Source organism: Sphaerodactylus townsendi, linkage group LG03 (assembly GCF_021028975.2).
Source record: "Sphaerodactylus townsendi isolate TG3544 linkage group LG03, MPM_Stown_v2.3, whole genome shotgun sequence".
NCBI lineage: Eukaryota > Metazoa > Chordata > Lepidosauria > Squamata > Sphaerodactylidae > Sphaerodactylus > Sphaerodactylus townsendi.
Genome location: NC_059427.1, coordinates 125,394,708 through 125,412,645, shown reverse-complemented (window position 1 = coordinate 125,412,645; position 17,938 = coordinate 125,394,708). Strand labels below are relative to the sequence as shown.

At 44.6% G+C, this 17,938-nt stretch overlaps 2 protein-coding genes across 3 annotated transcripts; one reads left to right on the top strand and one right to left on the bottom strand.

Annotated features, from left to right (window-relative positions):
- Positions 1-63: 63 nt before the first annotated feature.
- LOC125429960 (methyltransferase-like 26 B) lies at positions 64-3,608 on the bottom strand. The gene is made up of 6 exons (XM_048491587.1): positions 3,055-3,608; positions 2,074-2,233; positions 1,882-1,941; positions 691-758; positions 354-432; positions 64-202 (listed from the first exon to the last, which is right to left on the bottom strand). The coding sequence occupies exons 1-6, from the start codon at positions 3,246-3,248 to the stop codon at positions 140-142; spliced, it is 624 nt and encodes a 207-aa protein (XP_048347544.1). The 5' UTR covers positions 3,249-3,608; the 3' UTR covers positions 64-139.
- Positions 3,609-6,668: 3,060 nt separating this feature from the next.
- On the top strand, positions 6,669-11,906 carry MRPL12 (mitochondrial ribosomal protein L12). 2 transcript variants are annotated; one of them, XM_048491588.1, is made up of 5 exons: positions 6,669-6,825; positions 7,780-7,966; positions 8,173-8,247; positions 10,576-10,713; positions 11,510-11,906. In XM_048491588.1, exons 1-5 carry the CDS (start codon positions 6,773-6,775, stop codon positions 11,624-11,626), a joined length of 570 nt encoding a protein of 189 aa, XP_048347545.1. In that variant the 5' UTR covers positions 6,669-6,772; the 3' UTR covers positions 11,627-11,906. The 2 variants fall into 2 exon arrangements, with proteins under 2 accessions (XP_048347545.1, XP_048347546.1); XM_048491589.1 differs by having other exon boundaries at positions 6,700-6,825; positions 7,784-7,966.
- Positions 11,907-17,938: the final 6,032 nt, after the last annotated feature.

Genomic DNA, 17,938 nt, shown 5'->3' with positions numbered 1-17,938 from the left:
GAGAGCAATTCCCCAAATCCCTTTAACAGAACCCTATCTCTCAAGAAATGTCAGGAGTATCCATTTTTATTTCAGTGTTTAATTTTACACCTTTAAAAATATTGCTATCATATTTTCTTCTGCTGCTGCTATCCAATAGCTACCATTCGGATAGCTGCCTCCGACGAAAAATCAGGCATTTAGTGTATTCCGGCATCTCATGCTGAGGAAGAAAAATAACCTGTTGAACTGTAGAAGGGGATTAGTACAGACAAGGTTGGGGAAAGCAAGCATCACAGGGACCCCCAAGGACAAAGCACTCAGTTGTAGTGCCCTGGGCCCTGTGACAGTCTGGGCTGGCGTCTGCCTCTTACCATCTGTTCAAGCCATAATGCATTGGTGTTGGCCAGTTGACGAAGCTCCTCTACATCTCTCAGCCCCCACTCAGGGTTCCTGCCATTGAAAAAAGTACAGCATGATTGCGGGGGTGCAGAGCTTCCTTGAATCTAGGCCTTATCTCTAGGAAGGGGGTGAACAGACTGAACATAAACTCCCACTTTCTATCACCTATGCTATTATCCTATCAGTTGAATGCTGAGGGCATAAACAGTGGAATGTCACAAATGGAATTTATGCTTGCCTTTTGGCAGATCTTGCTGGGGCTTTGGTGGTCCTAAAGAGGTGAGATCCAGTCCTTCCATTTTAACTTACCTGGCCTGAAGCATTTTGTCTAGCTGCACATTGCTTTCGGGCAGGATGATCCCATTCATGGCAAAGGGCTGTGGAGTGGAAACACAGTCAGAACTATATTGGCTTCTGCAGATGGGAGTAATCTGCGGCTGCCTTAGGCTAGTGGTTTAGTACCAAGGCACATCAAGATGAGGACAAATGAACCACTTTTTAAAAGAGCTCAATTTCTTGAATTTGCAAGTGAAATTTAACTTTCCTGCCTTACTTCATGCTCCTTCAATGTCTCTGGGGTGCAAGACCCCCCTCCCCTGCTGCAATGAAATCAGATGCAATGTGGGCGTCTGCAATGAGCAAGTGAAATTGAACAGCCCCATCACTCATGGGAGGTACTTTTTTGCCATCAAATCACAGCTGACATAAGGCAGCCCTGCAGGGTTTTCATGGCAAGAGCTGTTCAGGGGTGGTTTGCCATTGCCTGCCTCTGTATCACATGTCTGGTATTCCTTGTGGGTCTCCCATCCAAATAGTAGCTAGGATCAGGGCTGAGAATGTGTAACTCAGTGGTTCTCAGCCTTCCTAATGCCGCGACCCTTTAATACAGTTCCTCATGTTATGGTGACCCCCAACCATAAAATTGGTATATATAAAATATAAAAGACCATTTTCCGATGGTCTTAGGCGACCCCTGTGAAAGGGTCATTCAACCCCCAAAGGGGTCCCGACCCCCAGGTTGAGAACCACTAACTGGTACAGAGTCCCCCAGCAAGTTTCCATGGCAGTGTGAGGATTCAAACCTGGGTTTTTCAGATCCTAATACGACACTTTAACCACCACAACATTCTGGCTCTCACTTTTCTACATACTGAAATAGACTACAGGATCTAACATCTTAGAACAGAACTGAAACATACTATTTCCCAGATAGTGGGGTAGAAATGGCCTCCCTTGTGTTTGCTGAAGAAATAGTTTAAAGTGATAATGTCAGCTTTTAAATCTTCAGGCATACAAAATTCTGGCCATTGAGCCCCTGTGATGATTTGCTAATGGAGTTTGTTACTGCTACTTGTTCCCCTCTTCAACAATGCATCTATACCATATCGTTTTTGGTATATAAATTGCACAGAAGCATTAGGTTACTGTATGGTGCAGAGATTGGAATTCTGTCAACACTGACCACTGATGTTTTTAAAAGAAAGGCTTTTCTGTACTCACGCCGTAGGCCAGGCAAATGCCTCCAGGTTTCAGCAGTTGTCCTACACCTTTAAACATTTCCTACAACATAAAATATGGAGTCAGAGAAAGCTCTACCCTGATCCTTTGATGCTAAGCGATCCACAAGATCCCAATTAGTAACCCCATGAAAGGGTGGGGTCCCACAGTTGCTTCCCACCTCTCCCATCTCACCTCCAGACCTTGGTCAGTCATGTGTAGTAGATTGATGATGACAATTAAATCACAACAACCCTTCCCCAGGCCAGCCCACTGGCTCCATGGCTGCGACACATCTATGGACAGAGGTTCTCGGACATTGGTCACTTTAGTGGCATGGATGTAAGCACGGATGCTGTAGACAAATGTGAGAGTCGCATGGTTTTCTAGCACGCTCTCACTAAACGGGAGAATGGCTTTTCCCAATCTCCCAAAATAATCACCACTGGCTTCAGATGCAATCAGACATTCTAACAGGTTAGCAAGTGTCTCCGTGATACTGTTTTTCAAAAAACCTTCTCATCCTACTTTGGCAAGAATTTGGATGAGAAACATGAAAAATGCAGCTGGTGCTTATGTTGGTTGTCTGAAAAATCCTTATGACCTGCCCCCAAATTAAAGTTGCCTATAGTTCCTTATTTGATATTCAATGCAATATAATCGATGTACCTTTGTTTCTATTATCACAATTCCAAACTGCTGGTTGTATTTTAATCTGACACACTATACGCACCATCTACTATACGGTATGCAGAACTAGACTTAGCAGTCTTAGCAGTACTAGGTACTGAAGCCCAAAGTGAATCTATTTGAGTGATTCTTTGTGTTACGTTACAGATGACCATTCCCCTGGAGTTATACCAACAGGCACCCCTTCAACAATGTACCATTGCTAAGTTGAACTCTGTTTATCCCACAATAGGAAACAGCCTAACTGCTCTTTCCAAGCCATATAAAACAAGTACTTTTATACAGTTCTTAATTGTCCTTTCTGCTTTGCTACAAACTGGGACCAAAAGAAGCAACCCCTTGAAATTGCTACTCACACTGAACCCTGAGACAGAACAAAATAATAAAGCGAAGATTTTGTATTTAACACAATTCTGTCTCATGAGAACAAGGGAGAGAACAGTCCACCATCCACCCTTGCTAGCAACATAGGCCACCCCAGTGTACCTTTGTTGAGAAGCTGGATTGATTTCTGAAGGTTGCCAGGTTACGCTGGGAAGGGCCTTGGCAAAGTGCACTACATGTTGTCCTGTCCCAGATCCTAGTTCCAGCCCAAAAGCTGAATTTGTTTCATCTACATAGTCAGCCAGAACCTCCAAGATAGGTTTTTTGTTCCTCTCTGCCATGGGAGAAACCAGCATCTTGGCAGCAGCTGTGGCAAGAGATGGTCTGCTTGCTTCTGTTCTCCACCCTCTGATGCCCTCCACCCCAGCACAAATGGGATAAGCTAGATTTATTCAAGGAGATTATGCTGAGATATACTTACCTGGAGAAGGCATGTGCTGTTCTTGAATCTGCAGCTCAAGCACTTCTTGTTAACCACATTTATTATTGTGAGAGCATCCTTTCATATTCTGATCATCTGACCATCATATTCTGATCATCTGACCATCAATTTCTGATATAACAGTTTCATACAAAAACTTAGGCCACAGTGTAAGTTGTTGGATTCTTATTTTTCTTCAATATTCGGATATCTTTGAAATATTGTCTGGGATTTCCTAAACTGAAGACTCTGCAAACGAGTGATTCTCTGATTAGTGCAATTTTGTAACTAGCATAGTGAATATCACCATTGTGGAACATGTCAAGGAATGGAGTGGGTTAAAATTAAACATACCATTTCATTTTGATTTTATGTGAAATATTTGCATGTGTTTTGACTTGTCACAGTTGGGATAAATGGGGCAGTGCCAATTAATGCAGAAACAAAATGCCAACGTTTTAAATATATCAGCATGAAACCTAAAAAACATCACGTATTTTAGAACTGGTCTTTGACTGTAATAAATAATTCAATTCAATCTAATGAACATGTGCTAGGACTAAATGATCAGGTTAAATGTAATTTACTCACTTTGTGGCTGAGTCCCACTGGTGTACCACATGGGACAGCAAAGTTATCTATCCTTGATGAAGTCTATAGATGTCATTGAGGTCTCTGATAAAGTGGGGCTACTCTTAGAACTGCACTATTCCAAGGAAGTTTTATTAGGTTCTTGCTATGCAGAATGTTTAAACTGCATCTCCCTACTCATTTCTTTTTTATTAGAAGTTAACAGACTTAAGTATAGAGTAATGTAAGTTTCTGGTTGTGCACCCAGTAAAAGAAGTCCTTTGTTAAGAAGGAGGCGAATCGGATTAACCTATTAACAGAATACTAAAAAGCTATTTCTGTGCACAGGCGGATTAGACTGAATGCCCAGTGTTTAAAGAGGGCATCACTTATATGTCCTGTGCAACAGATTCTAGCTCACTGGATGCTAAAACATAAAACAGCAATAAAGGCCACCACTAATTTCGAACACTTTCAAAACCTTTCAGAAAAATTTAATTTATAACTGGTTGTAGTGTGTTTTCTGGGCTACGTGGCCGTGGTCTGGTGGATCTTGTTCCTAACGTTTCACCTGCATCTGGCTGTGGCTGGCATTTTCACAGAGGGAAGTCTGTTACACACTGTGTCAAGTGAGAATGCACTCAACCACACCTTTGCATAGCAAGTTCCACCCAAACACTTACTGACTGGTTCCCCACCCTGGGGCATGGACAATATACCCCACTAAATTTTCCCTTCTCTCTGGACACAGTGTGTAACAGACTTTCCTCGTGATACACCTCTGAAGATGCCAGCCACAGATGCAGGCAAAACGTTAGGAACAAGATCCACCAGACCACGGCAAGGACGTAGGTAAGGGGGGGGGTGGTTTCTCGGGTTCAACCCTCCCATTACATGTCTGAAGCTCCCCCCCCCCATTTGTGGTTTTTGTATTATTTAGTGTTTTTCAGTTTTTGGCCTGCAAGAGGCACAGTTTTTAGACTAGCAGCACCAAAATTTCAGGGATGCTTTGGGAGACTCTCCTGATGATACAACCCAGGTTTGGTGAGGTTTGGTTCAGAGGATCCAAAGTTATAGACTCCCAAAGGGGGTGCCCCCATCCTCCACTGTTTCCAATGGGAGCTAATAGAAGATGGGGCTACACCTTTGAGGTTCCATTACTTTGAACCCCCTGAACCAAACTTCACCAAACCTGGGTGGTATTATTAGGTAAGTCTCTTACTGATACCACCCAGGTTTGGTGAGGTTTGGTCCAGGGGGTCCAAAGCTATGGGCTCCCAAAGGAGGTGCCCCATCCCCCATTGTTTCCAATGGGAGCTAATAGAAGATTTTTTGAGGCACTTTTGCGGGTCCATAACTTTGGACCCCCTGAACCAAACTTCACCAAACCTGGGTGGTATCATCAGGAGAGTCTCCTAAAGATACCCTGAAAGTTTCGTGCTGCTAGATTAAGAATTGCACCCCTGACAGCAGGCATCCCCCAAATTTCCCCAAATTCTCCTTTTAAATCCACCCCCTTCAGCATGGATTTAAAGAGAGAATCTCAGGTTTAAACATTGAAAGTGATGCTGTTTTAGGGTGGGGGATAATCCACCCCCAAACAGCATCACTTTCAATGTTGTTTTAACTGGGGACCCCAGATTCTCTCTTTAAGGTGGATTTAAAAGGAGAATTTGGGCTCTCTAGTTTAAACACCATTGAAAGTGATGCTGTTTGGGGATGAATTCCTGCATCACAGCGGCCGCCCATTGGGGCGAGGGTGGGGGGGCGCAAAAATTAGATTTTGCACTGGGCTTCATTTTCCCTAGTTATGCCTCTGCCCAGAGGGGAGGGCAGAAGGGGCTGCTGGCTGGGAGCCCAGCTGGTGGGGGGGAGGGCAGGGCAGGGGAGTCTGCCATACAGGTCTCAGGGAGCTGCTTTCATAAGCACTGAGGCCAGGGGCAGGGCTTGGGGAGGTGTGGCCATGCCCTAAAAAATCTATACCTAGGTCCCTGGACCACCGCCACACAGCCCAGAAAACCCACTACAGCCAGTTGAATCTGGCCGTGAAAGCCTTCAACAATAATTTAGAACTATTTCCTGAGAGTGTTCACTGGGTGCCAATAGTCATGTATTCTGAAATGTACTGGAAATAATTTCCACACACATTCAGTGTATATGAGACACAGTTTTTAGGGCAACAATATCAACTACACCACACTTACAAAGTCTGATATGTTCTATCCCAGTTCCAGCCTCCCACCTCGCGTGTACATAAGGTTCCTGCAATATCGCATATACATAAGGCCCTGCAAAATGCTAATGGATGCATCAGGTATGAATTTTTAAATCATAACAAAGCCTCATATATATTTTTCCAGAGACATAAGAGCAGAACACGGATTCCTGCCATTGCTTTTGCTTTCTTAGGGGAGACTGCTGCGCTGTCCTATCACAGTTACATTTAAGTACTGGTCCCCCCCCCCTCCTTCATTTTCGCATGAGCATCTTCCACCTTTAATCTCTCAAACATGGAAAAAGTGCAATACTAAAAGCTACTTAGCTAATTCTAAATAATGAAAATGCCGGTCTAGCACTTGGGGCTTTTTAATCTATGGACTCCGCACCGAATGGAGCCCAGTGCTGTACAGCACTCGAGACGTCACGTCCGGGCATTAAAAAATTGGTGCTTAGAGCGCCGTGTCGTCCGGTCGGCGGTGATTGGGCCGCTTTAGTAAACCACTAAGATGCTGCGGCTAGAAGGTCCTCTCGGCGCCCTACGAGGCTCGCACGCTTGAGCTACAGGAGGCCGCCGGTGCCTCCTTCCTGCCGCCTCCTGTAGTTGCCGCCATGGCCATGTTGCCCGTGGGGCGGCTAGGGACCGCTATCCGCCTTCTGTTGCGGTATGAGGAGCTGAAGGGGAGGGGAGGAGAGGGAGCCATGGGCAGCAGAAGGACCCCAAGGAGGGCTAGAGGTCACCCCGGGTTGGACTTCTTACCTGAGCCATAGGCCGAGCGCAATTCCCACAACCTGTATGAAGCGCCCAGCTCCAGCAGCATCATATGGAAAATCCGTGATCGCTGCCAGCTCCCGGCCAGGATGTTGTTTTAACTGTCTTCGGAGAAATCCTGCGGGCTGAGCAGTTGCTCCTGAGATTCTCCCGCACCTGAAGGGACTTGCGTGGCCGATGCCTGTTCTTCCTGAGGCATGCTTGGCCTTCTGCTTTGCATCTGTATAAATTGTTGCAGTATTCAAAAGCTTTGCATGTGTAGATCACGGTTACATTTCAAACGGAGCTGTTGTGAAAAGGTAGATGCATGGTTTACCTACTAGTTTCAGGGCTGAGATGACCTTTGAATTGGGATCTTCTTTGTTCTTAGCTCACAGGTGCTACTTTAGGAAATTACTGTGGTCTTTTGGGGAGCCAATGGACAACATCTGATGGGCCACATAAGGTCCGCTGTTTGCAAATAAAGCCAGTATTGAACTTTTAAAAACTTCAGTTATACCCTGCTTTTTCCCAATGGGGACCCAAAACTGCCTTACCACATTCTTTCCTTCTCTATTTTATTGTTCCAACAAGCCTGTGAGGTAGGTTAGTCTGAGAGTGTGTGATTGGCCCAAGGGCACTCAACACATTTCCATGGAATGGAAATGAGTGAGACTTCAATTTCCGTGTCCTAGTCTAAAACTCTTACCATTAGACCACGCTAGCTCTTGTGGACTTTGGACTTATCCAGGGCACTTATGCTCTTAAATAAGGGAGTGTGTTTAGTTTACACAGTCATTGTGCCTACTGCTGGGTCATTGTCTTAGGAAGCATAATGTGTAATGCTCCATTTTTTCCTTTTGTGTAGGCAGCATCAGCCACGAGCCTGTGCTGTAAGGATGCTGAAGGTTACATGCTCCCAGCAAAGTGATGTTTTGGCTAGCCCTCCTCTAGACAATGCTCCTAAAGAGTACTCGCCCAAAATTCAGCACCTAGTTCAGGATATTGCTAGCCTAACCCTGCTGGAGATCTCTGATCTCAATGAGCTGTTGAAGGTACAGTATTTGCATGATGGCTGCCTTTCCAAGGAAAGAATATATTTAGCGAGCGAAGGCCAAAGGGGCACAATCCACACTATTGATTTGTAGGGTGGGGGCTGCGTATGTAGGTAGAAGTGGGGTGCAGTGGCCTTCCTTGCTTCTTGGGTTTAAGGAACACATGAAAAATGGTCTGATCATGTTTTCTGTGTCTCTTTTTTCAGAAAACCTTGAAAATTCAAGACATGGGACTTATGCCAATGGCAGGGATGATGCCACCAGCACAACAAGCAACCCCGGTAAGAGATCAGCCTTGTAACTTGCAATTCCTTTGTCCCAAAATCAGGCCAGTTGCTTGCATTTAATGTACCAAAGGAACATCCCAAAGGTATACTTGGTTTGCAGCACTATATAGTATGAACTATAACTGCTGTTCATTGACTCTACAGGAAAGGGAAGCAGAGCCAAGGATGCCTGTTGTTGTCCTGTGGTTAACACAGACAGGTGACTTTTTAGGGAGAAGCTGAGTTGTTGCACAGTGTTACAGTAATGGCAGCATCATGGGCAAATGACCCCTTCCCCCAAAATAAAGATGTTGGGACCCAGATGTGAGGCCTTTTTTCAGTGTTTTTCAATGGAAATGGGAAATTTGGGGTAGCACTGACAAAAGTGTTCCGTGATATATTTTCTTTTGGACTGTACAAAATGCTTTTTAAGGCAAGATTTTTTACCCTCAAAATGTATAGCATGAAAAAATCTAAGGACTTTCTCAGTTTTTCCAATGGAAATATTCCAAATGGAAACATTTGGAAATTTTGTGGAGTACTGAAAAAAAATTCTTAAATTCAAGTGGCAAATTCAAATGAACTTGTTGGCATGTTCAGGCAAGTGCAGCTTGGTCCTGCTCCTTGCATTCTAGATACCTTGACATTACTACCTCAGAGTCAAAATCTCCTCCATGAATCCAGGAAGGAAGTATGTGACAAATCAGTGTAAGAAACATCAGCTTTTCAGTCCTGAGATCCTAGTTCTGCCCATAGCCTCAGACCAGCAACCAAACTGTGCAGAAAGTGACTGCAGTGTGTACATTCAGCAGAACATCCAGCCTTATCTTTAGTCCCTGAAGATATTAGGGCACGTTTGAAGCCAAAACCAGCAGTTTTGAGCTGAAAAGTAACTATTACCTGCAACCTCAATATTTCTCACCTTGGTCAGTATCTTACAGGGACCCTGTGGCAGGCCCCAGTTCTACCTGTGCTTCACCAGCTTCATTGGCTCCAGGTGAAGTATTGGAATAGGTTCAGTGTTCTGGTGCTTACCTTCTGAGCCCTAAACCGTCTGGGGCCAACATACCTACAGGACCACCTCTCCCAATACATCCCCAGAAGAGCATTATGCTCTTCAAAAAAACCCAAAATCCTACTGGTGATTCCTGGCCTGAAAGAGGTATGGCTGGTACCAACCTGGTAAAAGCTCTTTCCGGTGAGACCAGCATCCAGGGCTTGTAAGACAGAGCTGTTCCACTATTAGGAATTCTGCAGCTCTCCAGATGTTCAGGGAGTCCACCCCATCAGCCTCTACCAGCATGGCCACCATTACATGCACGTAGGCTAAGCCGATGGGAATTGTAGTTCCTGAACATCTGGAGAGCCGCAGGTTCCCTACCCCTGCACTAAGCACATGGGTGAGGTAGCTAGTTTTCCATCTGTTTGGCCTCCCCCTCAACCCCTAATACTACATCTTGGTGCCATAAAATTGGAAGGTTTTAATATTTTTAAATGATCTCAGTGTTTTTAAATGTATTTATATTGGTTATGCTTTCAATTATTTTGGTCATATATTGCAATGTTGTGAGCTGCCCTGAACCCATTGAGGAAGGGCGGCATACATGACAAAGAAATAAATAAAGACTGATGCTTCATTTAGAACCAATCTGAAACTAGTGGGGTCAAAACAAACCAACACACACTAGCCAACTAGGTCTTAGTGATATGTATAAAGCCAAACATCTCATCCAGAATTAGATAACTAATGATGGATGTCTGGAAGGGGGGGGGGGGTCATTGACCTTGCATCAGTAAGGAGCAGCTTCAGTTTTGTTTCTGATGAGAAAGCAGCTTACCCACTACCCTGTTCTTTATCCCATACGATCCTATAGTAGCCTTGATAGCCTCAAGTCCATTTTCCAGTACAAATGTTCATACATGACCTTGAATTTCTAAACTGCCTGCTACTACCTCTGTAGTCTAATAAACTTATAGCTTTTGCCAAGATGTCACCTTCTCACTGGGAGCTTCTCAGAACAATCTCATTATAGCAGCACCTGCTTAAATCTACCCCTTGTGCCGCTGCCAACTTCAACTACAAAAATTGCTTGCTGTTGGATGAGGGAAGCTTTTACACTAAAAAGGCTAACCATGTCCACTGCCAAGAGGATATAAGGATCCAGCAGTCCAACACGTATACAAGAGAGGAAGTAATAAAAGACACTTCAAAGTATAAGTAGCTGTCATTTGGCTATAACCTGAGCAAACTTTTCCCTCCTTTGGCTGCTGGAGCTCTATGAAGCCTCTGGGATGGAAAGGGAGGTTACACCTGCAGATTGTGAACTGAGTTTTTCTCCCCAGGCAGCAGAGGAGGAAAATGTTCCCAAAAAACAGGAGCAGGTCATTTTCAATGTCAAGTTGACTGAGGTAAAGACTGCTGAGAAAGTGAAGCTCATCAAAGAGGTGAAGAACTGTATGCAAGGCCTGAATCTTGTCCAGGTAAGGAGAGAGATAGTGCCAAACTCCCCAAGGCTTGTTTATCAGATAGGGGCCTGGAGGAGGCAAGACTCTTTCTGCATGTGGTGCGTGCAAGAAAAATAATACAGCAGCATGTGCTCCCAAAATAGCCCGGCTCTTGTTGTGCATTTAGTAGACCTGCAGGTGTTTCTTTGCAACTTATTTGACATACCAGTGAGACTCAGGTTTGAATCCACACTCTGTCACTATGTTCACCGGTGACCTTGGGCCAGTCTCTCTCTTAGCCCAACCTATTGCATAGAATTGCTGTGAAGATAAAACGCAGGAGGGGAGACAATGTGTGGCATTCTGCCCCTTGAAAGAAGGGCTGGATAAAGAACCAATACTCGTTCCAGCTCTGTTGTGTTAGTGCACACTCTTGACACATGGGGGCAGCAAACTCCAGAGGGAGAAACTGAGCAGAGGAGTATTACTATGAAGAAAATTTGAGAGGCAGTCTGGCATCAAAGTTGGTGAAAATAATTTGGCATTCAAACAATAGTAACAGTGAGTGTAGCAAGAACTCATATGAACTGTAGTAACTGCATAAGGGATTTCTGTAGATATTTGTTTGATCAGAACTGACCCACAGACTAATGCCATGAACTTTCAGTTGGCAAAATTAATGCAGTAGTTTCAGTTCAAAAAGTACCTGTTCTGGGAGCCAGCCTTCTCTGAGTGTGGGATAAGGGGATTGTGTAGAACAGACGGAAGCAGGGAGTTCCTCGAGTCCAGAATTTACCTGTTACTCAACAAAGTTGTTCTCCATCTCTGGCAGGCGAAGAAGTTGGTAGAATCCCTTCCTCAAGAGATCAAGGCAAACGTCTCTAAGGAAGAAGCGGAGAAGATCAAAGCTGCTCTAGAGGCAGCAGGAGGGACTGTGGTTCTAGAGTAACTGGGTCAGTCTCACTGTCAAAGGACTACAGTGGAGCAGAGGCTACCCATCTGATCTGTCTTGCCCACCCTTGGCTTTTACTGCCTGCTGACCAATGTGGGGTAATGTGCGATCCCAGGAAGCTGTGCCCTGCCTTGTTTCATCTGCAATGGGGGGGTTTCTGCTGGGGTACCCCAGTCCGTGATGAATGTATTTGGCACATAAGGCTTGCTATTTGTACCAACACTGCAAGGAACTGAGTATATAAAGAATACATATGAGGGAGAACACCTTGGAACAAGTGATGTGTAAGGATACTTTTTTTATGTACCATGCCCTCTTCCCCAGTTTCTGTGTCTTTATGTTCCTAACTCATCTCAAGCATTTGCCAGAACAGGTCTTGATAGTGTTTGTCAGCATTGTCTTAAGCTGTCATTTCTAATAGGATTTATTTAGAGATCAGCTGTGCAAGGAAAGGGGCAGTGTATTAGCAAGGAGGTGTCCTTTGTGCCTATAATGTATTGTAGCATACAACAATCGGAACTTTCTCTGCCTGCAGACAACTTCTCTCTCCCCACAGAAGAGGGCTCTGAGTTGAACAGCCTTTATCTTTTTTCTGAAGCGGACCATGCTCAAAATTTATTTTTGCCTCTCCCAGAAGAGTGAGGTCTAATCTAGGTCTTCATGCTTAATTTCATAGCCATGTGCCTTTGAAGTACATGGCAAAACTGAAAACTCTCTGCCAACTGCCTCTACAAGCAATTCTTGAGGGGTGTGCCTGAAAATATAGTGCCACAAAGAAGATCATCGTTCTTTGCCATCCTTCCAGTTTGCCATCTACCCTCCCGCTGGCTTCCTAGTCAAGCAGGCTGCCTTTCTCATTTGTAATGGCCAATATGCAAGTGATCGAGATCCGCCATACAGTATATCTGCTTTGCTCTGCCCATGCTGGAAGACACTAGTATGGACAGCTTGTGCCTGGAGTGCTGTTTAGCACTTGTGGATTGCAGCTGTGTGGAATGAAAGAGGAGAGCTGGACAAAGGAGCTGTGCAGTGAGTAACATTTGCCAAAGCAGGGACAAAATCCTTACTACTCTGAGTATATTTGTGGACTTTTTTACTTTCCATGGTGTTCACCCGTGTTATAAGCCTTGCCGCCCCTGGATAAACCCAAGTGGGGATGATGCATTGTGCTAGCTTCCATAACATACTATTGATTTTGCCTACCCTGATCACTGTTCCTGGATGTGCCAGTCTGTTTCAGCCTATCTACACCACGAATCTGAGTCTTGTAAGAAAAATCTCCTTAGGCACCTTCCAGAATAATGGGAGAAGCAAGCCTTTATTGGCATAGACAGCAGTACAACAATAATAAAAACATTAAAAAGCATATACAATAAAGGATATACATGTTAGGACGAAGGAAATCTACTGGCATTTAGTAATTTCCAGGAGAAAGTCTGCCCCTATCATACAGAGAGAAGGATCAGGGTTGTTCCAGAATAATGGGCTCATCTCAGCCAGAAACAGCCTCAGTTACGCTCTGTCCTCCCCCCACCCCCTTCTCTTGAGTCCTGTTTGGGATGATTTATAGTGGCACAGCCTATAACTCACCTCTTCCCAGTGTTGCTTGCTGAGTTATGGCTGCACAAGTAGGGGCTGGGTTGTGAATCTAATCGAAAGGAAGTTCTTGTTTCAAGGGTGGATGGGAGCCAGTACTGAGTGCCCCAGTTTAGAACAGGGCTAGGGAGGCCTGCTTGGATTGGTGCCAGTGGAAGGGGTCAGTGGGTTAGTCCTGTATTTTCTCTAGCATGGCCTGTTCTGTGCAAAAGCAACATGTTCTTCTTTAGATTGCTATGCTAAACTGCCCAGGGTAAATATCCTCAGTTTGTTTTTAGTAGGCCAGTCAATGGAACAGGCTCCCCCATCTGTAGTATTGCAGCTGTCCCCTTAACTTGGCCCTTGTTCATACATGCAGACAAGGTGCAGAAAATTGTCCCATAGGAGCTTTTAACACAAGGCTGATGGCAGGGAAAACTGTTCTGACTTTCTTTAAATTCTATATATTTAAAGATGTGTCTCATCTCCCCAAATGACTTGATTACCAAGTTTAGGGCAGAAGGCTGCAGTGGAGAGACTGACGATATGGACCTTCAGGGCTGGACAGTCTCCAGGTACCCACTAGTCTGAGTAATTGGGGCACCTTGCAGAAGTGGCTCAAAGCAGAGCAGCGGCTCTGACCCAACTGAGCTGCAGCAGCAAAGAAAGGGCCTAACAGTATGACTTCTTTTAGTTCCAACTTGTCTGTTCCCTGCCTCTCAGAAGGGGATCCAGCTTTCCAGACTTTGCAATCCCAACTGGTAGGCTGGAGCCCAGCAGGGGCAGACAAGAGGCATGCACGGTACCCACATTAATTTCAAATTTTCATGCTTTTGATTGGCTCTTCCCCTTATGGGGCTGTGGAAAAAATGAACCACGTTTTTCTCTCTTGCCTTGCAAGGGATGTGGGAAGGGAAGCTGCAAGAATGCTTCCTGGACGTGGCTGTTGTTCTGATTTTTGTTAATCTCATTACTGCTGGGATTTATTCTTTCGTGCCCAATTTCATACACTTGCCTCTTTCACTTCTGGAATCCTCAACAGCAAGCCCCCTTACTGCTACTTGCTGGTATGAAATAATGTGGCCTTGGAGAACTTGTGCAGAATGCCTCTTTCTTGCCTACGAATTGCTAAAAGCCCCACCTCCCCCCAAATCTGAGACTATGTCATTTATATGCTGACATGAACCTTTTTGAGACTGAGTGCTCTAAATTGCAAACCAAAAAACCCACTTCTATTTATAAAGCAAAGTGCCAACACGGCAATTTAACCTGAATACTGAGGTTTTAGTTTAGAAAAAATGGTTGGCTTTGAGGCGCATGTTACTCAGGAGTACGCTTGGTGGTAGTTGGTGGCTTTGCTTTGGAGCAACCGTGCAACTCTTCCAACGGGTGAATCATGACCCTAGGAGAGTTTACTCAGAAGCAATCCCCATTGCCAGCAATCAAGCTTACTCCCAGGTAAAGGATCACACTTTAGACTTTAGCTCTTTGCATGAAGATCAGTGGGGTTTAACAGCGCTTAACAGGGTTACCTACACTGCTTCCCCAAAACTAGGTCTTAGGTTTAATGCTAATAATCAAGCTCAGCGGCCCAGGCCAGCCTAGATGTGAGGGGGGCACTCTATGCGTGCCCACAGAGAGGGCTCTGAGTACCACCTCTGGCACTTGTGCCATAGGTTCGCCACCACTGGTTTAAGGGATCAGATTGGTGTAAAGCTACAGAACCTTGTTCTGCACAAAACCTTACTAGTGCAGAATGTCCAGGCAGTGTTAAGCTCCACCTCCTCTCACTACAGAAAAGTAAGTTATTGGGAAGGATCTGAAGGAGCTTGAGCTCGGGATAATGCTTTTTCAAACTCCCCAAGTTGTAAACGGATAAAGAGACTACTCAGGGTATATGCAGAGAGGCCTCTCCTTCAAAATGCAATCGTAATACAGAGCAGCCTATCAGATATGGGATGAGTTTTAAATAGACAGTATTGATTCACAGAAGGTTATACTTGGCCATATCCCTTATTAGTAAGTAAAGCAATGAATGATAGCTGTCTCCTTTACACACCCCACATTTTCCATTACAGTTTTGAATTTCATTCCAGAGTCTTATGCTCTGAAGAAGACTGGAAAGCCAAATGCAAGCAAATGACTTAGATCAGTGGTTCTTAACCTGGGGGTCAGGACCCCTTTGGGGATTGAATGACACAGGGGTCGCCTGAGACTCTCTGCATCAGTGTTCTCCATCTGTAAAATAGATAAATGTTAGGGTTGGGGGTCACCACAACATGAGGAACTATATTAAAGGGTCGCGGCATTAGGAAGGTTGAGAACCACTGATTTAGATCAACAAAGGGCTCAGTATGATGCTAAAGTACATTACATTTCCCTATACAGCTGACAGCATGCCGTTTATTACAGATGTATTCGCTTCACAAACTCCAAAACATTTTCCTTGTTGTAAGTTTGTTCTGCACGACACCCTTGTGCCATACTTGTTCCTGTACAAATGCTCAGTCTGTTAACTATTACTATCAAAGGAGGTATTTAATAATTTACAGACTGAAGTAAATATAGTTGGATAATAATCTCTGGGAGTGCATTGAAGTCTGGCCTTGGCCCATCACACCTGACAACCTGAACTCCTTGTGGATGATCCATTTGCAAAAGAATTCAGAACTGCCTATTTCCACTTCTACCAGGATCAATCCAATTGTTTTAAAGGCATTCACACCCAGTTCTAGGCATGTAAATCTCATGGATTTCAGTGGGACCCCCCCCCCCCCCCCGCTCCCAGTAAGTGAGCATAAGACTGCAGCTCTAGTCTGATTTTGTCCTTTCCACACTAGGCATTCTCACAGTATAATGTTACCAATCGGAAATTCCTCCACAATCAGAGGACGAGATTCCCTTTTCCAAACTTCAGCCTTCTGCAGAACACAAATGCACATGCACTGAATGAGTGGTCATTAAAAACCAGAATCTTCAGAGAATTGATGCAATGTATGCATTTTACATTAGGATTTTTAATAGTTTGTATTAGTAAATTTTAATAAGGGGTTGATAGTGGCTCCTAACTTTTGGAGGTGATCCAAAAATCAGGACTATGCCAACCTACTGAGAGGAATAATTTGCTTTCAATGTAACTTTAATGCAAAGTAGTACTAAAACGCTTTTATTTTCTTGTAGCCTTCATCCATTCCAGGAAAGCCTGGTAGCTCTGCAAGATTACAGTTGTGGAAACAGCCAGTCTTGCAGACTTCCCTAAGGAGGAGCTTTGGATTTAGTCAAGGCACTTACTAGATATTTCGGCTACACCACTCTAACAAAAAGTACCAAGATTTTCGCCACGTGGATATTGCACAAGTTTATGCATCAGACACTTCAGTCCCTCCTCCTGCTACACAGGCAGACTGCTTACATTATCCCATTATGCCAACAACCATTGTGTTAGGGCTATATCTGCTCTGCCCTGGCTTGGATGACCCAGGCTAGCTTGGTCTCATCAGATCTTAGAAGCAAAGCAGGGCCCTAGTTAGTACTTGGATGGCAGATCACAATGAAAGTCCAGAGTTTCTACACAGAAGCAAGCATTCTTGCTTTGTGACCTGATGGCACTTCTCACCCCCAGATCTGTCATTTTGTTATGATTTTGTGTGGTCCCATTCATGATGTAAGAAGTGCAAGAGTGGGTGCAGAAATGAGACAATGTAGTAATACCACTGACCACAGCATCTCTGATGACAAAACCCATGTTAGCTGTACATACAAGATACCAATCCACCTGTTGTGATGGCACAAACATCCTGATGGTGTCATAAAAACATAAGAGCCCTCCTAGATCAGACCAGTGGTCCATCTAGTCCAGCATCTTATCTCACGCAGTGACCAACCAGTTCCTCTGGAGGTCCAACAAGAGGACATAGAGGCCAAGGCCTCCCCCTGATATTGCCTCCTGGTACTGGTATTCAGAAGTGTCTCTGAATGTGGAGACAGTCATCATGGCTTGTAGCCACTAACAGATCTATCTTCCATGAATTTCTCTAGTCCCCTTTAAACCTGTCTGTGCCTGTGGCCATCAGTACATCCCCTGGCAGCAAATTCCACATTTTAATCACTCACTGTGTAAAGTAGTATTTCCTTTTGCTGTCCTGAATCTATTGCCCATCAGCTTCATTGGATGCCCCTGAGTTCTAATATTTTGGGAGAGAAAGAAAAAGTTCTCTTTGTCATCTTTCCCCACCCCCGCGCATAATTTTACAAACCTCTACCACGTTCCCCATCAGTGGTTTATTTCCTAAACAGTCATTCTATCCTATGCACACCTTCCCTTCCCTTCCCATACACACACACACCCCACACACCCCAAAGGGCCCTTCTTATCAGGAGAATTCATTGCTCAACTTGCACTCTCAACAGTTTTGACAATAACAGCCACTGTGTTGTAGCTCACTAGACTTGAACTAGGATCTGGGAGAACCAAGTCCTCTGCTCTGCTGCCACCAAAATATGTTGTAATGGCACAAAGTGGATGAGAAAGTAACTTAAACTTCTTACTGGTAAAGCCTGTCTCAGGGGCTCCAAGCAGATGATGGGAGGGCCACTTTCTTTCTGTACTCCTACTGGTTCCTATTGGCTTACTTCCACCCACAGAACAGAGAAGCAGGGCCCAGGGGCCTCTCATACCTCAGAGAGCTGCTTTGGCAGAGGCACAATTTCTTCCTTCACTAACTCTCTCCGTAC